Here is a 24,490-nt window from a genome sequence, read left to right as displayed (position 1 = left end):
TATGAGATCTCTAACGCGAGAATTTTAATGTCACCGTTGCATGTGGTTGTCTTTTTAAAGACAGATCACATGCTATGATTTTTTGTGACGGATATTCTTGAGTTGGGTTTGATTTCATGTAATCGAATGAACTATCTTTCAGTAAAGTCGTCCCAGGAACGCAACTCATAAATATTGGCAATATCATTAAAAAGTGTCTTCTACTTTAAAATTTTAAAGTCTTCTACTTTAAAATGTATCATATGTATCTGAATTGCCGATATAAATGAGTCAAATTAAATAAATTATTAGAAGAATTTTTTTTACTAAGCAACAACATTTTTGTTTATGTTAATAGTATTTTGTATTTTGACAACGGCACCCGATTTGGGCGTCGGAACGTTAATAAAAAATCATTTTTTAATAATATTGTGGCTTATTTCCCATTATAAATAGTTAAAATGGTAGATAAGAAAGTTAGTTTGATTTTTAAATAAAATAAGTACAAATAACCTTTTAAGTATATTTACTTCGTTTAAATTACCTATTATATAATAGAAGAATATCTTCTTACGTGCGTACAAAGTACACACACATTCTTTTTTAGTCTCCTGAAAATTTTCATAAAATGGATCTGACAGGTTATGATTCTATAGGCCCAATTTGTCTTCTACCCAAAGTAAAACTAAAACAGATGAATCCGCTCTATCGATTTTTGAAAGAAAGATGCGCAAGATATTTGGAGTGGTCTGTGAAAACGGAGAGGTGTAGGGTTGTGTTGCAGAGGTAGTACCTTTTATCGGAACGACCACATCGAGTGTCATAGACAAGAGATGGTTCGTGATAACTGGTCCTCGCAAGACACCTAACTCTCACTTATGGCTCCACGTGCCACACCCCGGACAACTGCATTGGTCTGCAGGCTAAACTAAGTGAGGGTAACCAGATATGGTGAAACTGTAACGTCTGTACCCAGAGTGGGCGGTTACAAACGGCGTCTGACCCAGAGTGGGCGGCCGAAACTCAAGCCAAGAAATGGCATGAAGGAAGGCAACGGGATACCACCTTCATTACTTATTATCCCAAGAGAATCACAATGACGTCATTTATTATAAAATTTCCGGAGTTATAAACAGTTCCCCAATCGGATCTCCGGGGGGAACACAGTTAAATGATAAAAGCCTAACCCAATTGAACTTACGAAGTAAAATAAAGATCGGAACATGGAACGTGCAAAGTTTGTATGAAGCTGGGAAGCTGACTAACGTAATCCAAGAAGTAAAGAGATTGAAGATAGATGTCTTGGGGATAGCAGAAACATGGTGGCCAGGTGACTAACGTAATCCAAGAAGTAAAGAGATTGAAGATAGATGTCTTGGGGATAGCAGAAACATGGTGGCCAGATGTAGGAAGGTGTGCTGTCGAAGGGGCAGTTATGTACTATTCTGGAAACCAGGATAAAAACCATAGAAAGGGAGTAGGTATAATAATCACGAGCAAATTATCTGCATCGGTAATACAGTTCTTCCCACTCTCAGACCGTATGGCCTTACTCAAACTGAAAGCCAGTCCAGTCGATATCAACATAATTCAGGTTTATGCCCCAACATCGGACTCAACAGAAGAAGATATAGAAATGTTCTACGCAGAACTTAAACAACTGCTTAGTAACGTGAAGAGGCATGAAGTAAACCTCATAATGGGCGACTTTAATGCCAAGATAGGGAGAGGTAGAGACGATGATTTACTAGGCCCGTACGGCATGGGAGAAAGAAATGACCGAGGCGAACGACTATATCAATTTTGCCAAGAGGAAGATATGAAAATATCTAATACCTGGTTCAAGCTATCACCTAGACGCTTATATACATGGAAAGCCCCAGCGGACCGCCCCGAGAGTATAGTTCGAAACCAGATCGATTACATAATGGTTAACAAAAGATTTGGATCATCAATAACTAGAACTTGTACATACCCTGACGCCGATGTTCCATCAGACCATGTCCTTCTCTTAGCAGAAATAAAAATAAAAATCACTAATATGAGTAGACGCAAACCAGAACCAACAATAGACTATGCTTAACTTAAAGATGAGAATACCAGAAGAGAATTAAGTACGAAATTAAACAAAAAACTAACAAAGAATACTAAAGTAGAACTAGAAAGAGAAGTTAATTTGGATAACACATGGAGAGCCATAGAGGAAACAATGACGGATACAGTTAAAAAAGAATTAGGTTATAAACAAAAAATACAAAAGAAAAGTTGGATGACTGACGAAATCCTGGCAATGTTCGAAAAAAGAAGAAATCATAAAAACCAAGGGAACCGAGACAAATATCGAGAACAACAACAACGCATAAGAAGAGAGTTACAAAAACAACATGATGACCACAATCTACATAAGAAACTAAAGGAGGTAGCTGGAATATACAGAAAAAAGAAGTTTTCTAACTTAGAAAATGAACAAGGAAAAATGGCACAAGATGATAGAGAGAGGAAACTCGCATGGGAAAAATACATCAAAAATCTCTTTGCAGACGAGAGGCCTGAGATACAAGTCGTTCAGGAACAAGTGATAGATATTAACAACCTATCTGGTCCCGAGATCAAAATTGAAGAAATTACTAGAGCAATAAATACCTCGAAAGACGGGAAAGCAGTTGGACCTGATAAAAGTCCTGTTGAGTTACTCAGATTGTTAGATGAAGAGGGAATTACGATACTCCAAAGATTTTTCACCCAAATCTATAAAAAAGGAAAATTCCCTGTACAATGGCTTGTATCTACCTTTATTCCTTTGCCAAAAAAGAACAACGCAACAAAGTGTCAAGAGCACCGACTGATAAGTCTGATGAGCCATTCTTTAAAAATATTCCTCAAAGTTCTTCACTATAGAATCTCCACAAAATGCGATAAGGTTATTGGTTGCTCACAATTTGGATTTAGAAAAGGCCTGGGTACCAGGGAAGCACTAGTTGCAACCCAAGTGCTAGCTCAGAACTGTTACGATCAAAGGAAAGATGTAATGATGTGCTTTATAGATTATGAAAAAGCCTTCGATCGAGTACAACATCATAAACTCGTACATATACTAAAACAACTCGACACAGATCAAAAAGACATTCGTTGCATAGAGGCTCTTTACTAGAATTAAACAGCTGTCGTCAAGGTGGATAATGAAACAACGCAAGCTAAAAAAATTCTCAGAGGTGTAAGACAGGGATGCATTCTCTCCCCACTACTGTTCAATCTATATTCAGAAAGTATCTTCCAGGAAGCACTTGAGGAATGCGAAAGCGGCATCAAAGTAAATGGTACCTGGGTCAATAATATACGATATGCGGATGACTCGGTCTTAATAGCAGACAATATAGAAGACCTCCAAAACCTTCTTAATAAAATTGGAGAGCATAGCGAGAACATGGGACTTAGCATCAACATAAAAAAGGCGAAGTTCCTTATAATCAGCCGTCAATTATGTCAACATCAAAATGCAAGACTAGCATATAACAACCAAGATGTAGAGCGCGTAAGAAAGTTTAAGTACCTGGGAACCTGGCTATGTGAAGACTGGATGTCGGATATGGAAATTAAATGTCGGATAGAAAGAGCCAGAAGTGCATTCATGAAATTCAGAAACGTCTTTACGAACTCTGACTTTGACCTAAACCCAAGACTAAGATTCACAAAATGCTATATATGGTCGGTGCTCCTATATGGCATGGAAGGATGGACTTTAAAAATAAACACAATGAATAAGCTAGAGGCATTTGAGATGTGGATCTATCGACGAATCCTTAAAGTTCCCTGGACCGCAAGAATAACAAATGAAGAAATCCTGAGAAGAATTGTTACAGAACGACAACTGATGTGCACAATTAAACAGAGAAAAACGGCATACCTGGGACACATAATTAGAAATGAAAGATATCAGTTTCTGCAAACCTTAATTGAAGGAAAGATCGAAGGAAGAATGGGAGTGGGCAGGAAGAAAATGTCATGGCTCCGTAATGTCAAACAATGGACAGGACTAAAAAACATAGGAGACCTAATACATACTGCAAGGGATAGAGAAAAATGGTCAAACGTGATCGCGAACATCCATTAGTGGATTGCATAATAAGAAGAAGAAGTGAAAACGGAATATGGAGGCGTAGATATAACTTTGAACGTCAGAATATCTACAAGCATATGTTTGGTGGAAAAGATTTTACCACTATAATTAAGCGAAACTGCCTGCAGTGGGCAGGACATGTAGCCCGGGTCCCTGAATCGAACATGATAAAAAAGATTCTAACAGCGCAACCCGTGGAAATGAGAAGAAGGGGTAGACCAAAGCTGAGGTGGATGGACGGGATAACACAATATGTCGAGAAGAGACAGAACAGAATGGCGTGGAAAGCTTGAGAAGGTCGAGGCCCTCTAAGGGCTGTAGCACCAAGATGATGATGATTATTGAGGTTTTTGTCCAGTGTGCGTACTTAAATGATACTTCTGTTCTTTTTTTAATATGCTTTATTGTCACTGAAAATTATACAATTTTATGGACAAAGCTTAACATAGTCACAAAAAAAAAATAACAAAATTTGTTGTTGTTTAAGACCATCGGTACATAATTCGCAAATATTTTACGGCTATCCCTACTTTTTCTGTCTTTACACGGCAAATTACGTGTAGTAAAATTCACACTGGTATGGATATGTAAACATTACTAGAACGTCATTCTACTTGACAATGTCATCATTAACTTTAAAGAGATGGCTTTTGAATGTTCTTGGATAACTGTTATTTGTATAAGGGACCGTTCAAGTATTACGTAACGCAGGTTTGGGGGGGGTCAAGAATCTTCAAAAATTGCGTTACGCAATAGTTAAACTCCCATAAGAGTGCGTTACATAGGGGGGGGGTTAAAAATCTTTAAAAATCGCGTTACGTAATACTTGAACGCTCCCTAATTGCAAATTATTAATTCAGTTAATAAATGAGATAATTTTTCACTATGTATTCAGTGATTGTAATAATTTATATGTACAAAAAAACTAATACTCAATCGAGATCAAAGGAAAAGTGTTAAAGTGATTTTTTAATAATATATTGTTACTATGGAACGCTTACAATTTTGAACATCTTTAACAAAAAAATACTTGGATCACAGAATATATCCTGATGTATTCTCTGCTTGGAACATAAATAATAAACAATAAATAACTTTTTATTCAGTTCACGTCTTAAACCAATTATTTATCAAAAATACACTCTCAATATTATTTAATCAACAACTCAAAATATTCCCGATGCCATGTCAAATATTTAAAACTGTCACTGTGTCTTGTCATCATATTCTATTTGACTAAGTGCGTTGTATGACAAAGATAGCGAATATTCGATTTGGAAAATATCACCACGGACATGGTGTCCATTTTTTTCGAATCCTGAACTAATAAATATTTTTAAAAAATTTGAACGCAGAATGAAAGACTAAATTATTATCGAGGGCCGAAACTCCCTTAGAATAAATAAGTTTCTTTTGAATGAGATATTTGAAATTAACAATCACACTACATTTTCTCTTAGTTTTCCCTGTAATTTATTAAAATAAACATTATAGAAGTTTTCATGGACTTTCGGCCCTCGGTAAGAACGTAATCTTTCATTCTGCGATGAAATTTTCAAAAAAACTTTTAGTTTTTTCAGGATTCGAAAAAAATGATTCCCCATTTGAATAGCATTGCAACCGAAAATACTTACCCATCCCCTTAATACAATTTGTATTTAATACAATTATTATTGTATTTAATACAATTTTCTGAAATTAGATAAATCGTCAATATAAAAAAATATTCAAGTTAAAAAAGTGGAGCAAAAAACAAAACCAATATATTGCAAAATTAATATAAATTGCAAATTGAACTTCAAAATATTGATAAAACTGCCGAAAACAAACTTTCACACTTCTAAGCAGGGTTGGTAGGTTTAAACCAAGGATTTAACCAACTGATTTTTTAAGACCTGTGTTTTTATTGAGCTTCCAAACTGGTGTTTTTATTTAAAGTTTTTAATACAGCTGCCACAAATGAAGAAAATTAAGATAAATAAATTCTATTTTTTTACTTTCGAACTCAGTGATTTTGAATATTAATATGTTTGAAGATGTTTTTTTTTGGTTATGTTAACTTTTTGTGTGTGTAAATAAAAATAAAAGTTGTCCTAAAAATTATTTTCAGTGTTTATTACTATTATTTTAAAAAATAATTTATTCATTTTTAAAGTATTTAGACTTATTATACTTTGTATCAAATAAACCTGGTTTTTTTGGAAAAAAAACCTTGGTTTTTGCCAACATTGCTTCTCAGATCATTCTCCAGTGTGCACTTGCCTGCAAAGGTAAAACAGTATATGTGAAAAAAGTGAGTTTTGAGATAAATGACTTTTTGTTCTTTTGTTATGCCGTTTTGTCATTTATAAAGTTGTGTGTGTGTGTGTGTGTTTGAGCATTATTGGCTTCGGAGTCAATGTCCATTCGCCATCCTACCTTTTTGGGATTATTTGTATTATTTATGCGGAAGCTCCAAAGGAGTGCTTCCTGCTTTCTACTGATTTGTTCAGGTATGTATCCAATCACAATCCTGCTCCAATTTTACAAAGAACTATTTTATATACCTATATCTAATTTTCAACGATTTTTGTTTTTATTTGGAATTATTTCTTTTCATTTTGATTTTTTTTTATCATTTTTTTATGTATTTTTTTTTATTTATTTATTTTTTTTTTTATTTTTTTTTTTTTTATATATATATATTTTTTTTGATATATTTTTTTTTTATTTTTCATTGTCTTTTTCAATATAATTTGGGATATTAGACTAGGACACAATTTGACGCTCAGGGGTCGATCAGAGCATTTAGACGAGACAGGTGGACCTCGGATAGGCGTAGGGCTTAACACGAAAGGAAAAAAAAAACATAGGTTATAAACTTAATCTAATACATAAAATATGTTTGTACAAAATTTGATAAACATTGAAATCTTCTGCTCTTAATAGTTGAGTTAGGTTATATGGTCTGGTGATTTTGGGTATTTTGGCCATTTCTTCATTTAATAATTTAACCTCGTTTATTATTCTAGAACAGCCTAGGATCATGTGCTCCGCTGTACCTTCTTCTCCACATGAACAATTAGGAGAATCACTCAATTTTATTTTATATTTGTACTGGGGAGTTAAAACATGGTTGAACCTTAACCTGCACAAAACAGAGAAAAACCGCTTGCTTCCCGACAGTCTTGAGAACCAAGACTGGCCAGGAGGCTTGGTAACTATGTTTTTATAAAATTTTCCCTTTGGACTGTTACTATACATTTCTCTCCATTCGGCTAGTATTATGGGTTTTACGTGGCAGGCAATTTCACTGTGGGGACATTTATAACTTAAAAGCTCTCCAGTTCTACTTCCTTTCTTAGCATCTTCGTCCACTTCTTCATTCTCTTTTATTCCACAATGTCCTTTAATCCAAACTAATGATACATTGATTTTTTTTGTTTGTAATTCTTGAAGTTTAATAATTATAGTAGTCAAAATATAATTACTACTGACTTGGTGGATATTTTTTATTTTCATAATAGCACTTTTACTATCAGAACAAATTGCAAATGATTCTGCTGTAATTTTCATATTACTTATATACAGGAGAGCTTCTAATATGGCTATTAATTCTGCAGTATATATTGTAAGCTTTTCATTTAATTTAAAGGATTTTTTATGATTTTTATGTGGATCAAATATAGCGCAACCTACTTTCTTGTTGTTCTTTGATGCATCCGTGAATATATATTGACATCTGGGAAGATACTTTTCTAAATCCTCCTCAAATATGTATTGTCTAATCCTTGGGTGAAATTTTGAATAGTCTTGGAGAAAAACACAGTTAATTGGATGGATGTTATAAATATTTATGCTATATAATGGATCTATATCTGAAGAGTATATTTCTTCTATTACGTTATTTATTACATAATATGACTCAGTAATAGTTAAACTTTTTTTCAACTTCCAATAACTATGGGTAAGATCCGATGTAAACAGTATATTGATTTTTTGGACTAAGTTGCTATTTTTAGAACTTAATTTAGCTATAAAATTGGAAGCTAAAATCTTTCGGCGATATTTTAGTGGAGTTTCTGCTACTTCGGCAAATAAGCAATCAATTGGTGTACTTTTTAAAGCCCCTAGGCATAGCCTTAGACACTTATTTACTACGTGATCTATTTTTTCTAGTTGACTTTTGGAAGCTTGGTCATAGAAGAAACTACCATAATCCAGTATTGACCTAATGTAGGATTTGTACAAAAGGATTGCTACGTTTGGATCTGATCCCCATTTTGTTCCACACACTGACCGTAAGATGTTAATTCCTTTTTCAGTTTTCTTGATTAAATAATCTATGTGGTTTTTCCATGTCATTTTTTTATCCAGATACATTCCTAGGTATTTTACAGATGCCCGTACACTATACTTTGTTGTATCCAATGTTATTTCTGTTGGAATGTGTTTTCTTTTCCTCGTAAAAATGCAGACTTCTGTTTTTTTCCTGGAAATTTTTAGGCCATTTTCATTGCACCATTTATTAAGGTTCTTATAGGCTATATTTAATTTTTTGCACCCTTCTTCAATATACTGGCATGGGGAATATATACAAATGTCATCGGCAAATTGTAGTATAGAAACGGTCTCACTACATTTAATTTTACTTTCCAGATCTGCTGTATATATTAAGTATAGTACAGGGCTTAGTATACTTCCTTGTGGTAACCCAATATTGGTCGTTTTAGGTCCCAATGTTTCATCATTTATATTTATTGACACTGACCTATCGGAATATAGTAATCTTATACGTGAGGTCAAAGATTGGGAGATTCCCATTTTTTCCATTTTTTCATAGAGAATGTCTAATATGACGTTATCATATGCTGATTCTATGTCTACGAAAATTGCTGGAACGGAGTTGTTATTAGTAAAGGCGATATTTATATCACTTACTAGGTTGCCGATATTTTCAATAGTTGAGCATCCTCTTCTGAAGCCAAACTGTAATTTAGGTAATTTTTTATTATTTTCGAGCCAATGAACTAGTCTGACTTTGATCATTCTTTCTACAGTTTTTAATACACAAGAAGCTAGAGAAATTGCTCTATATGACTCTGGATCTTCCGCATCTCTATTTGGTTTCAGAATTGGGATTGCTTTATATTCCTTCCAGCTTGTTGGAAATTCTGCCCGATTCCATATTGAGTTAATTATGTTGCGAAAAATTTCAATACTTGATTCTGACAAACTAGCGAGCATTTTATAATAAATGTTATCAACTCCAGGTGCTGTGTTATTGTTTGTTTTAAGGCTTTGTTTTATTTCCATACTTGAAAATTCACTATCTATATCATCCGTGCTTAGTGAAATAGTCGGCCGAATATTTGTTTCCACCCAACTTGGAGCAATTTTATTAAAGAATGTTTCTACCCACTCACCTATTTGGATCCTATTTCTTGGGGGATTAAATGTATTTTTTATTTTCTTTATATACTTCCATATATCTTTTATTGGTGTGTTTCTGTTAAGTTGTTTGCAAAAATCTTGCCAAGAATCTTTTTTGCTTTGTAATATTATTTTTTTGGCTACTGCTACTGAATTTTTATATTTTAAATAGTTAGTTAAATTTGACTGCCTTTTATAAAGCAAAAAAGCTTCTTGTTGACATTTAATAGCATTTGCACATCTCTGATTCCACCAAACTTTGCTAAATTCTGATTTGATCTCTGTTCTCTTCTGTGGGATTGCTAGTTTTGTAGCATGATTTATTGACTCTATAAAACTTTTATATGACCTTTCGTTATTACTTCCATCTAATTGTTCATCTACTATCTGAGAGAAAAAAGACCAGTCAGCTTTATTTAAATTAACTTGGTTTTTACACTTAAAGGATAATTTAGTAGTATTAAAATGTGTTTCAATTAGAACAGGAAAATGATTGGAAGTACCTAATGGTGTAATATCAGTTTTCCAATCACAATTTAAAGTTATATCTCTAGAGCATATTGTAATATCTATAGCAGATTTGTTATTACTTCCAAATCTAGGTATTAATGTTTCGCTTCCTGTATTTAAATAATTTAAGTTACACTCCTCTATAGCACCGAGAAGACTTGAACCCGCTATGTCTGAATAACTATTTCCCCATGCAGTATGATGACAATTGAAATCTCCTCCTACCAAAAATGGCTTTTCTAAGCTATCAAAAAAGGTAACCCAATCTGTTTCTCTAATGTTTAGTTTTGGTTTGGCATATATAGAGTATAGATGGATTTTTATATTTTTATTTATTGAAACTGATACCGACACACATTCGACATCCTTTATCGGAGTAAATTTTGGCTTAGGAAAAAAGGTAAAGTATTTTCTTAATAAGATTGCAACTCCTCCAAAATTGTCATTACGGTCCTGTCTAAATATATTAAAATTATTAACAAAAAAATGTGAAGATTTCTTTAACCAAGTTTCCGAAAGCAAAACTACATTAATTTTATTGTCGAAAATGTATTTTTCAAAGTGACCTTTATTACACAAAATTGATCTAGCATTCCATTGCAGTATATTTAAGTTACTCATAGTCAGATAAAATTTGCGTTATACTGTCTTTTATGTTTTCAATAAGTGTACTATTTTTAATTTCTACATTTGAAAAAGTTAAAATATCTTTGATAAGGTTTAATAATGATTCGCAAGTTTTTATCTGTTTATTTACCGTGTTAGAGTCATCACAACCATTATTATAATTTGGTATATTTTTAAACTTATTGAAAACAGGTTCTGTTAAAGTTTTTGGATTTGAAATTATTTCTTTACGTTTTTCGAATGTTTCATCGATCTCTGGGGACATAGCTAACCTCCTTCTTTTTAAAGTAACAGTATAACGGTTAGAATTTGTGTTATTTTTTGCTACACTTGAAAAACTTGTTTCATGCTTAGAAGACGCCTCGGCGTATGATAGGTTTTCATATACCATAGTTCTTTTTATATTCTTCTGTCTAATAAATTCTGAACAATTTTTTTTATCAGTAGCGCAATGCTTTTCTTTACAATAAATGCATATTGGTTCATTTTTTTGGCAGCTTTCTGCCTTATGATCTTCTCCGCAGTTTTTACAACGTTCTTTTGATCTACATTGCAGACTGACGTGCCCAAATCTTAAACAATTCAGGCACTGAATTATTCTTGGCACGTATTTTTCGACATCATACACCATTTTTTCTATTATTACCTTTGTGGGTAAAAGTTGACCTCTAAATGTAACTATAATAGTAGTTGTTGGAACAATTTCATTTTGGTCATTTTTACGTGAAATTCTTTTTACGTGACTTACTTCAAAATTGTTGCCCAATTTCGGTTTAATAATTTCTTTTAATTCCTGTTCCGATAATTCTAAGTCTATTTGTCTTACGACCCCCCTTACATGTGTAAAAAACATTGGGATGTATGTATCGTATTTATCTTTTAAGGTCTGTGCTGTTAATAATTTATTTGCGCTTGTATAAGAAGTTAATTCGACCTTTATTTTATTAGCTCCTATTATTGATATGTTAGCTATGTCCTGTTTAATTTCTGGAACAGAATTAATAATCAGTCTAGAGGTAGCTACCCTATGGAGATTCCCTATTCTCCCTGTTTTACTTTGAACATAAACAAAAAATGGAGCATTATCTTTAGAAGAATATTGATTAATATTTTTAATGACCGTATTTACGTCTACATTTTTCCCGGAAACATCAGAATCATTAACAGTACTTATCTGTGAATTGGGATTTTGGAATCCTCTAAATTCCTCCACTGGAGAAGCTGGAAGATCCGGCACTGGCGAAGCTGGATGATCCGGACGGGACACATCCATTGCACACTCTAACTCATCTTTATCGGGGGGTTGTCCACCCCCGCTATTAACGCTCATGATTTAAAACCACTTAGATTTCACTTTTTTAATATCGATATGTGTACTTTAATATGAATAACTAGTTTTTTAATTACGAGGTGAAAACACCGATTTCTTTAATTAGATTTTAAGTATCGCACGTCTTATCAATTTGAGGAACCGAAACAGACTGATTTATAAAGTTAGACAAGTGAAATTTGGAATATAAAAAAGCACGTTATTATAATAATTATTATAACAGCAAATATGTATAGTTTTTTCAAATGTGCTTGAAAAATGACATATACTGTTTTACCATTTTTCCAGTATACCCAAAGAGTATATAAAAGACTTTATACGTATATACCGTCGGGGGAGATAAAAATTCCCATTGGTCATACTACGGTAAAAGAGTATATGAAATGTTTATACTATTTTACCATTGGAATTGGGACACCGTTTTTATGAAATACGTTACCGTATAACAGCATATACCACATATATCCTGTTTTACCAGTAGAGTTTCAAAAAATAGATATAACATAATACCAGGGATAAGCAGTGTATGATGATGTATACTATTCTGCCTTTGTAGAGTTTGTCGAATATACTGTTTTACCATAGCAGAGACGCAAGTACACGTACTCATATATACCTCGTCCAATTTACTTACCGTTGCACGTCATCTGCGCCATAGCCTGTGACACGATACCAACACGAAATATCTAGGCGGTAGGTGTGTAATTTTTTAGAATCAAAATGATTCTAAAGGGGAACACACCTACCGCCTAGATATTTCGTGTTGGTATCGTGTCACAGGCTATGGCGCAGATGACGTGCAACGGTAAGTAAATTGGACGAGGTATACTATTTTACCAGTGTCACATTTTGAAAACTAAATGAGATAGAAATAACTAAAAATTGCATAAGAGCGGAAAAAATTATCCAGTTTCGGCGGCAAATTCAAAAATCGATTTTTTTCACATATACTGTTTTACTTTGGCAGGCAAGTGCACTCTCAAATGGTATTTTAAATTACTTGCTCTACTACCACTGCTTAAAACAAATTTCACATGAGTGAAGTTTTTCCGCAGTGTGCACTCTCATATGTCTTTAAATTACTTGATTGAATAAATTACTTAAGACAAATTTCACACGAGTGGAGTTATTCCCCAGTGTGCACTCTCGAATGTGATTTTAAATGACTGAATTGAATAAATTGCTTAAAACAAATTTGACACTTATGAGATTTTTCTCCAGTGCACTCTCAAGTGTCTTTTTAATTGACTTTTGTCAGAAAATTGTTTAGAACAAATTTCACACTTGTGAGGTTTTTCTCCAGTGTGCACTCTCAAATGTGATTTTAAACGACTTGCTTGAAAAAATTGCTTAAAACAAATTTCACACTTATATTGTTTTTCCCCAGTGTGTACTCTCAAATGTAATTTCAATTCACTTGTTCTCATAAATTGCTTAAGACAAATTTTACACTTGTAAGGTTTTTCTCCAGTGTGTATTCTCAAATGTGATTTCAAATCACTAGATCGAATAAATTGCTTAAGACAAATTTCACACTGGTGAGGTTTTTCTCCAGTGTGTACTCTCAAATGTCGTTTCAAATCACTAGATCGAATAAATTGCTTAAAACAAATTTCACACTTGTAAGGTTTTTCTCCAACGTGCACTCTCAAATGAGTTTTTAAATTACTTGTTTCAGTAAACTGCTTAAAACAAATTTCACACTTGTGAGGTTTTTCTCCAGTGTGCACTCTCATATGTTTTTTTAAATTACTTGCTAGATTACACTGCTTAAAACAAATTTCACACTTGTGAGGTTTTTCTCCAGTGTGTAGTCTCAAATGTGTTTTCAAATTACCTACTGTAGTAAATCGCTTAAAACAAATTTCACATTTTTGGGGCTTTTCTCCAGTGTGAAATTTCAAATGTATTTTCAAATCACTTGCTTCAATAAATTGTCTAAGACAAATTTCACACTTGTGGGGTTTTTCCCCAGTGTGCGCTTTTATATGTTTTTTTAAATTACTTGTTTGCATAAACTGTTTAAAACAAATTTCACACTTGTGAGGTTTTTCTCCAGTGTGCACTCTCAAATGGTATTTCAAATGACTTGACGAAGTAAACTGCTCATAACAAATTTCACACTTGTGTGGTTTTTCTCCAGTGTGCAATCTCAAATGTAATTTTAAATTACATGCTTCACTAAACTGCTTAAAACAAATTTCACACTTGTGAAGTTTTTCCCCAGTGTGCACTCTCATATGTTTTTTTAGATAACTTGCTAGATTAAACTGCTTAAAACAAATTTCACACTGGTGAGGTTTTTCTCCAGTGTGCACTCTCAAATGTGATTTTAAATGACTTTCTTGAAAAAATTGCTTTAAACAAATTTCACACTTGTGAGGTTTATCTCCAGTGTGCACTCTCAAATGTGATTTTAAATGACTTTCTTGAAAAAATTGCTTTAAACAAATTTCACACTTGTGAGGTTTATCTCCAGTGTGCACTCTCAAATGTGTTTTTAAATGACTTGCTTGACGAAAATGTTTAGAACAAATTTCACACTTGTGAGGTTTTTCTCCAGTGTGCACTCTCATATGTTTTTTTAAATTACCTGATAGATTAAACTGCTTAAAACAAATTTCACACTTGTGAGGTTTTTCTCCAGTGTGCACTCTCAAATGTATTTCTAAACGACTTGCTTCACTAAACTGCTTAAAACAAATTTCACATTTATTAGGTCTTTCTTTTATGTCTTTAGTTAATGTTAATCCTTCAACATTAGGATTTTTATAATTTGCTTCGTGTGATGGATGTTCAGTTAGTGCTTCCATGATTTCCATTTTGGTGTCTTGGAGACAATCTAAAAATCAAACTGCCTATAATATAAATATTTCAGTACAATGGAAAATAAATGTAAAAACAAAGAAATAATCAAATTAAAGGTTAATAAAATTCAAGGCAGCTGAAATGTACTCAAGGACACAAATTCAGTACAGGGTGATTTATTAGGAATATCCAATCTCATGAGTTGTAGATTCTAGAGCTCAAAATATTAAGATTTGGCCCAAATCACTTCTCGTTCCGTTAAATAGAACGTTCCGTAAATTTCTAATTAATATTAATGATCTTCCACAGACAGACCTTACCAGTTCATTTACTCTTTTTACTGATGATACTACTATTGCCTGCAAAGATTGGGATTGTAATGCAGCAATAGTAGTCCAGAAAGCCACTGCGCATCCGCCAGGAAAAATATTCTGATTAAGATTTTTTGCACAATCTTACTCAAAAAGGACCCCTTTTAACAAATTTGCGTGTTGCCAGGTCCAAAAGTGGGTCAAACATTTTTAAAGTTTTTTTTTTGTTCTTTTCCTAAAATTATTTGTTTTGCAACTAACAAAGTTTTCTTATGTTTTTTGGATCATTCCAAACATAAAAGATCTTTACTGACTTTTCTCTAAAGTTGATAGCTTTTGACATATAAGCGATTAAAAATTTCTAAATATGCCATTTTTTACCCTCAAAAACTATGTGAAAAACTGAAAATTTCAATGTTGCCAAGGTAGGTAGATATTCTTTAAACATCGATTGATGAAATCCCGAAGAGTTTTTTGCAATACAATATCGAAAACCCCTTTGTTTTTCAATTGCTAATCAAGTGGGCGCGACACTATTTTCAACCGTTGAACATGCAATCATGAAAACCAAAAATTTTAAAATTTTTCTGGAATTACGGATACTCTTGGATATCCTACGGATAGCTTGTTTAAAAATAGTCCTAGAATTTTTGCAATACACCATTTTAAAGTAAAGAAAATAAGCTTTTTTTCATTCCACAATATGTAACTAAATGTACAAGAAAAAAAGTCATAATGAGAAAATTAGAAAATAATCATAAAAAATATCAAAAATCATTAAAGTATAAAACCTTGAAAAAGCATAACTTGCCTGAAAATAGTCGTACTACCTTATAGGATATTGATTATGTATTTTAGAAAGGAACCACAACGTTAACGGGGTTTTATTATTTCATATAGTCAATGGACCTCTAAATATGAAAAACCCGCGGAGTGCTACCATTTAAAGGGGTTGCTTTTTTGAGAAAGGGGTGAATTAGTCCCTAAGCACAGGGCGAATTAGGGTGAGTTCTAGGCACTTTTGCTACAAACACGTCTACAGGAAAATTTTTCCAGCTTAAATTTAATATCCAAACATCACATTTTAAAGTCAAAAATATTTTTTTTACAAAAATATATTCAAAAGAAAAGCAAGAAATAAACACGAAGGATAGCAAGTTTGTTTGTTTGATATGTATAGGCATTGCTTTACAGAGAAAAAACTTACATTCTTCTTTTTTAAAATGGCGTTTGGTAGAAGTTTCTATGATTGACAGTTTCCAAAATATGATTTTTCAAAGTTCACCACTCACAGCGATTTTGGCCCATTTTCCTTGTTACTTCTCAAACATTGTTCTGTAACTTTTTTCTACATAGCTTTAGGTATATACAATGAATAGGTATACAGGGTGTTTCAAAAAAGGTAACCCCGTCTCTAGGGTAGGTAAAAAACTGAAAAATAATTGGGGTTTGCTTAGTAAAAAATTTTTGTAACGCAATCCGTTCTCAAGATACAGGGCGTTGAAGAAAAAAAATTTTACACATTTTTTACGATTTTGCCGAAACTACTGGCAACATTGTAATGAAATTTTATACGAATATGTTTTGGAAGCTGATACATCCCATGAATTTGTTTTTATATCTGATTCTCATAGAGGGCGCTAGTTACACGGATCGTACTAAGTATTAGTCAATATAACTTTTTTAAGAGTACAGTAGAGCGTCGATAATCCGAACCCTGGTAATCCGAACGATCGCTAATCCGAACGCAAAAAAAATTATAAAATTAAAAAATATGATCACGGACCGAATTTTTGGATTTAATATGACAATATGGGCAAAACATGACCGCGGATTTTTGTTTTGTTTATGCAGAAATACATACAATATATTTGTTTATTATGCAGGTGTTTTATTCCTTGTAACTAAAACGTATGTACATAACATGTACAATGTTTATGAGCTTTGTATGTATATTTTGAACATATGTTCGATAATCCGAACAATTTGATAATCCGAACTACCCCTGTACCAATAAGTTCGGATTATCGACGCTCTACTGTATAATTATTAATCAAAATTTCAAGTAAACTTAAACATCATTCAATTTTACACGAAAAAGGTACTCTTGGTAAAACTCGATACTGTGTACCGTTTTCGGAATATTTTGATTTGAAAATTATGAAGTAATAATTGATGCTGGTATGAAGTAGTTAGTAATTAAACAAAACTCACAAGAAGAAAATTAAATTAATGACTAAGAACATAAAATAAAATTCAATTACAGTAAGTGTTCAAAATGTCCTCCGTTTTCGCGAATACACAAGTCTATTCTTTTTTCTAAAGATTCCATTAATCTTCTAAACGGTAGGGGATCAGCTATGATGTCATTAAATTGACGTTGAATTCTTTCTTCCAATTCTTGACGTGAATTTACCTCTGTAGCATAGACTTTTTCCTTAATATACGACCAAACTGTGTAGTCCAAAGGGTTAAAATCGCATGACCGAGGAGGCCAATGAATCGGAGCTTCTGCACCTCTACCAATCCATCGATGCGGAAAATTATTACTCAACCAATTACGACACCTTCTATCAAAGTGTGGTGGAGCTCCATCGTGCATAAAAAATAAAGATCTTCGCTCGTTTAGCGTTAAATCTTCTAATATCTCGAATAAGGAATTGTTTAAAAAATCAAGATACATATCACCATTTAAATTTCCAGGTAGAATATAACCAATAGGTAGGATAACCTATTAATTTGTTACCTAAAGTTGCTGCCCAAACATTAACTTTAAATGAGTGTTGGTACATAATGTGATACCGTTTTGACTCATGGATTCTCATCACACCAGTAGTGTGCATTATGGGAGTTAAACATACCTTGTCGTGTAAAGGTGACCTCGTCCGTAAAAAGAATGCATTTTAAAAAATTTGGATTGTGGGCTGTCCTTTGTTGCAATGCTTCACAAAAATCCACTCTAACCGGTAGATCATCTGGCAAGAGCTCTTGGACTTGTCTGTAATGATAAGGATGTAGTTGCTGTTCTTTCAGTATCCGCCAAGTACTTGAAGAAGAAGTATTTGTTTGACTTGCTATATTCCTTACGCTAACTGTTGGATCTTGATCAAGTAAATTTAAAATATTATTTTCTTTATTAATTGTTCTTGTTGTTCTTGGTCTACCAGAATTTATTTTATTTGGTCTCACATTCCCAGTTTCTCGACAACGTCGTTCAACGGCTCTAAATGTTTTTTTACTTGGTAAGTTTCTTCTAGGAAACTTTTCTGCATTACGTGTCACAGCTGCACTAGAACATCCTAAACATTAGCCTAAAATTAATAACATGTCAGTGTATTCAACATTTGAGTACATTTTGATTTGATTTTACAAATAACAAGGTTTCAAAACTCTAATTATTGTTGATTTATCGTCAAAACAATCAATAAATGTCAGATTTCCATGGCACACTTGGAGAAAATAGAGGTATACCTATTAGAACTTTATCATTACTACCAGCATCAATTATTATTTCATAATTTGCAAATCAAAATATTCCGAAAACGGTACACAGTATCGAGTTTTACCAAGAGTACCCTTTTCGTGTAAAATTGAATGATGTTTAACGACGTTCTACACCTTCGGCAAATAATTAAGGATTTGCATGAAATTTTAGTATGTTATAGTTTACTTCAAAAAACTAAGACTTGATTTTTTAAAAATTGTTTTACCGTGCCGTTTAATTACTATTAAGGGTCAAAGTTAAATTTTAACATGGGCTCTTATGGGAATTCTTAAAAAGTTAATAACTTTTGACTCAAATTTACGATTTTTAATTATTGTGCTTAAATTAAAGGTTTTTTTGTAAGGATCAACATTAAAAAATGAGGATTGTTTACGGTACCATTTATTTTTAATTTATTTATTATAACTAATTCCGTAATTTATTCCGTAATTTGCCTAATTTATTAGAATTTATTTTTATAAAGTATTCAATCCTGAAACATGATTTAACTATTCTGCTATAAATGCATTGTTACCAACTTTCGCTTGCATATAAGTTTCCCCCCCTTCCTCTGAGAGGCATACCCCGCAACTAAGGTGTAGAACGTCGTTAAGTTTACTTGAAATTTTGATTAATATTTATTATACTCTTAAAAAAGTTATATTGACTATATAATACTTAGTACGATCCGTGTAACAAGCGCCCTCTATGAGAATCAGATATAAAAACAAATTCATGGGATGTATCAGCTTCTAAAACATATTCGTATAAAATTTCATTATAATGTTGCCAGTAGTTTCGGCAAAATCGTAAAAAATGCGTAAAATTTTTTTTCTTCAACGCCCTGTATCTTGAAAACGGATGGCGTTACAAAAATTTTTTACTAAGCAAACCCCAATTATTTTTCAGTTTTTTACCTACCCTAGAGACGGGGGTACCTTTTTTTGAAACACCCTGTATACAATACATTTAATAGGAGGAGAAGTCAATTACCTTTAAAATGGTATATTGTAGAAGGCTTTGTGACTATTTTTAAGCAAGATATGGTTGTTCAAAATTTTATACTTTTGTTGATTTTTGATATATTTTCGATTATTTTGAAATTTCTCATTATAACTTATTTTATTGTATATTTAGGTATATACAGGGTGCCTGCGTAACTTGGAACCATATGGGAAACTTTTTTAATATCAATTTTACGAAAAAAAGTTTGTTAAAGTGATCTGCATAATCTAAAACCTAAGATGCAATCATCAGGTATCAAATTGTATCAATAATATACGAGGCATGTCCAAAAATATGAATTTCGCTCAAGAGTAAAGTGCCTTTATATTTCACAATATCGAAAATTGTTATTAAGAAAAGTTGTTTGTAATTAAGAATTATGTTATAATATGCATTTACACTCTTCTAATTGAAAAAAAAAACTTTTGAAAACTTTCCTCAAATTACGGATACCCAACATCAAGATAACTCCGTTATTATTAATTTTGCGAAAATAGTTATTCTTTATAAAAATGTCTAAATAGTCAAAAAACGAAGATGCAATCATAAGAAATCAAGTCAATTCTATACGAGGTATGTCAAAAATATGGATTTCGCTCGAAAGTAAAATACCTTTATAGTTCACAATATTTCAACTAGAAGGATGCCATTGCATATTGAAACATTGTTTTTAATTCTGAACAACTTTTTATAATAAGAAATTTCAATATTGTCAAAATTAAAGGTACTTTACTCTTCAGCGAAATTCATATTTTTTGACATACCTCGTATAAAATTGACAAAATTGAATATCTTATAATTTTATCTTGGTTATTAAACTATGCAAAACTTTTTATAAAGAATAACTTTTTTCCGTAAAATTAATAATAACGGAGCTATCATAAATAAAAATGATGTTGGGTGTCCGTGACATGAGGAAAATTTTCGAAAAAAATGTTTTCAATTCGAAGAGTGCAAATGCAGATTATAACATATTTTTTAATTACAAACAACTTTTCTCAATGACAATTTTCGATATTGTGAAATATAAAGGCACTTTACTCTTGGGCGAAATTCATATTTTTTTACATACCTCGTATACCGTTGATAAAATTTGATATCTGATGATTGCGTCTTAGGTTTTAGACTATGCAGAGCACTTTATAAAGAATAACTTTTTTTCGTAAAATTGATATTAAAAAAGTTTCCCATATGGTTCCAAGTTACGCAGACACACTGTACATTGTACAATGAAAAAGAAAGCTTATTTTCTTTACTTTAAAATGGTGTATTGCAAAAAATTCTAGAACTATTCTTAAAACAAGATATGCTTTTTCAAAATTTGACATATACACATGCAATAGGTCCAACTAGGTTGGAACGATATGGAAAACTTTTTTATTATTAACTTTATGAAAAAAAAAGTATTCTTTATAAAATGCTCTGTATAGTCTAAAACCTAAGATGTAATCATTAGATATAAAATTGTATCAATAGTGTACGAGGTATGTTAAAAAATATGAATTTCGCTCAAGTGTAAAGTACCTTTATATTTCACAATATCGAAAAGTCTTATTAAGAAAAGTTGTTTGGAATTAAAATTTATGTTATAATATGCAATTATATTCTTCTAATTGAAAAAAATAAAAAAATTAAAAATTTTTCTCAATTTATGGATACCCTTGTATATCCTACGGATATCTTTTTTAAAAACAGTCCAAGAATTTTTGGCAATACACCTTTTTAGAGTAAAGAAAATAAGCTTTTTTTCTATTGCACAATGTATATACACACACCCAAACTTATATGAAATCATCTGATATTTCTTACTATTCCGTGCGAATTTAAAAAAAAACGAACACATGAAGTTAAACAATATTTATTTTAAAGCAATTTAATAACAAATACATAACAATTAAATAAAACAATAAAGTATTTAACAAACAAATTGAAAGTAGTTGTTTTAAAGTCAATAGCATACAAAATTTCAATGTAAAACAAATGATGTTTAACTTGTTTTTTTTTTTGTATTTTGTGGTAGTCAGTGTTATCACCTCTAGTCCTTATGCAAGCTTCAGGTTGCGTGGGCACGCTCCTAAGCAAATTATCAACATTTTGTTGTGGTAGGTTGCTCCATCCTTTAAAAGCAGCTTGTACTAGCCGTGCGGTGTTTTGTGGATTATCCCGTCGAGCTCTAATTTTTCTTTTAAGCATATCCCATAAATACTCTATAGGATTAAGCTCGGGTGAGCAAGCAGGCCACTCCAAACAAGGGATACCTTCTGCTTCAATGATGTCTGTAGTCACTCTAATGGTATGTAGAGGTCCATTATCATGCAATAAAATTAAATTTTCTCCTGTTGCACCTCTCCAGAGCCTGACTACAGGTTATCAACATACCTGTGAGCAGTTAAAGTAGATTGGATGAAAATTAAAGTAGTTTTTTTACGGATCATAATTCCTCTTCAGAACATTACACTTCCCCTTGTATATTTGTGAACAGATCTGACAGTTTTCGTTCTTGCTTGTCTTCCTCGACCTCTAAGTACACGATTTCGTGGGTCATCTGATTTTCCATCTGATTACATTAAATCCTGACTGTTTTTGAAAATAGCACATTTTGTCAATTCCCAATGTTCCAGTTTTGGTGGTGAAGACACCAATTTAAGCGATCAATCTTGTGCTGCCTGGATAACTCGGGAACCCATAACTGTCTCCTGCTGTATACTTCTTGGTACGAGCTTTTCTTCTTATCGTTTCAACTGAAACAGTTACACCTGTAGCTTCCAAAATCTGCCTTTGGAGCTGCAGGTGAGAAATGGTTGGATGTCTTACAGATGATTGGACAATTAAATGATTGTGGAGAGCCGTTATTACCTTTGGCGACTTTCCCTTGCTTTATTTTTGAGCTTTCCTAGTTCCTTTTACCTAGCATATGTTTTGGACAGACGCCCTGTATTACTCCTAGCTCTTCAGCTATGTCCATCTGAGAACATTACTTTCTCCACAAGACCAATAATATTTCCTCGTTGTAAGTTTTATAACCCCACATGAGGCATATTTTCGTTTTTGGACGCAAAAGTTAGTTTACTTATTTTCGTTCAACTTGCAACTCAAGCAAATAATCTATACCGTACCGGGCTGTACTATCCGATTGTCTTATATATTTGTTTATTTTCAATAAAAACCTTTAATCTTCGCAACAATAACAAGTTTTTTCAAAAGAAATAAATATTACTTTGAAATATATGGTGATTCCATATAAGTTTGGGTGTGTGTACCTAAATGTACAAGAAAAAAAGTCATAATGAGAAATTTAAATGTTGTTCTGAAGCTATTTTCTTGTGGCATTTTTACAATTTTAACTATTTATAATGGGAAATAAGCCACAATATTATTAAAAAATGATTTTTTTTAACGTTTCGACGCCCAAATCGGGTGCCGTTGTCAAAATGAAAAATTTTAAAAATAATCATTAAAAATATCAAAAATCATTAAAAGTATAAAACCTTGAAAAAGCATAACTTGCTTAAAAAGAGCCGTATAACCTTATACAATAGCAATAGACCATTTTAAAGGTAATTGACTTCTCTTTCTACTAAATGTACCACTGCATATACCTAGAAATGCGTACAAAAAAGTTACAGAACATTGTTTGCGAAATAATGGAGAAAATGGCCCAAAAATGCTGTGAGCGGCCAACTTCGAAAAATCCTATTTCAGAAACTGTAAATCCTAGAGACTTCTATCAAACTCCATTTTAAAGATGAAGGATGGAAGTTATTTTTAGCTGAAGCAATGCATACCTATGTCCCTGTGGAAAAAAGTTATGGGGCAAAAAACAAAATTGCTTTCTTTCGTGTTTTTTTCTTGTTTTTCTTTTCAATATATTTTTGTAAAAAAAATATTTTTGACTTTAAAATGTGATTTTTTTATAGTAAATTTAACCTGAAACAATTTTTCTGTAGACGTGTTTGCACCAAAAGTGGATAGAACTCAGCCTAATTTACCCTGTGCCTAGGGACTAATTCACCTCTTTCTCAAAAACGCATCCATTTAAATGGTAGCACTCTGGCGATTTTTCACATTTAGATTTCCATTGACCATATCGCACCCTTAGTAAAGTAAAGGCACAACTCAAAAATTTCGAGTTTCCAGTTTTGGCCTGATATAGACATAAAATCTAATACTCTATCCAATGGCCTTCACAGAAAGCAAGAAAGATAAAATAGTTCGCGAGAAACCTATATGTGTCTCTTTTCAACTATGCATTTTTCCCCCCGCTCATCCTACTATATCGACGAATTCAGTGTCGTATCAGTACTCGTCGAATGCAAACCGTTATTGTGTTGTCTAATTCAGCATTGTGCCAGTGTATGACGAAATCTCTGGTAAGTTCACATTCTGTTTTTTCTATTAAACTGATGTGTTTAGTTTTATGCTGTTGTATTACGAAACTTACAGGTTTAATGTGTTCGTATGTCAAATTGGTTCTATATATTACAAATTATTAATTCACATTCTACGTGTATTTTCAATTATGTCTTGGTATTACAAAAACAAAACCACAGACTTAAAGTCAAGTAATGATTGTGCCTCTGTAAGATAAAACTTGTAATAAAAAATAAAGGTTAGTGCCTATATATTACTAAATATATACATAAATAATTATACATAATGTGAATAACTACATACAATTTAATGTATTGTTGCAGAATTATGGGAACACGAGCTCAAAAAATTATTAATTTTTTTAGATAAACCAGATGACCTGGTGACACCAAATCAAATAACGGAACATGAAAATGTAAATAGGTCTAACAATGTGTTCTTAAATAAACAAGGGATCATTTGATAAAACAAGTAAACCCTTTTGATAGAATTTCACACCTTGACACCCCGCTGAAATGAATATATTTATGACTCTT

The 24,490-nt window shown here is 32.3% G+C and overlaps 1 protein-coding gene across 1 annotated transcript in view; it reads right to left on the bottom strand.

Moving 5' to 3' along the window:
* Nucleotides 1-12,804: 12,804 nt before the first annotated feature.
* LOC126891699 (zinc finger protein 271-like) overlaps nt 12,805-24,490 on the bottom strand; it is a 40,702-nt gene continuing 29,016 nt past the window's right edge. Inside the window, exon 2 of the mRNA XM_050660961.1 lies at nt 12,805-14,817. Within this exon, the coding sequence (XP_050516918.1) occupies nt 13,178-14,817 (1,640 nt within the window). The 3' untranslated portion in view covers nt 12,805-13,177. The remainder of the gene's footprint in view (nt 14,818-24,490) is intronic.

Source organism: Diabrotica virgifera, chromosome 9 (assembly GCF_917563875.1).
Source record: "Diabrotica virgifera virgifera chromosome 9, PGI_DIABVI_V3a".
Classification (NCBI taxonomy): domain Eukaryota; kingdom Metazoa; phylum Arthropoda; class Insecta; order Coleoptera; family Chrysomelidae; genus Diabrotica; species Diabrotica virgifera.
Note: the sequence above shows the minus strand (reverse complement) of the source record. Positions and strands in the feature narration are given on the sequence as shown.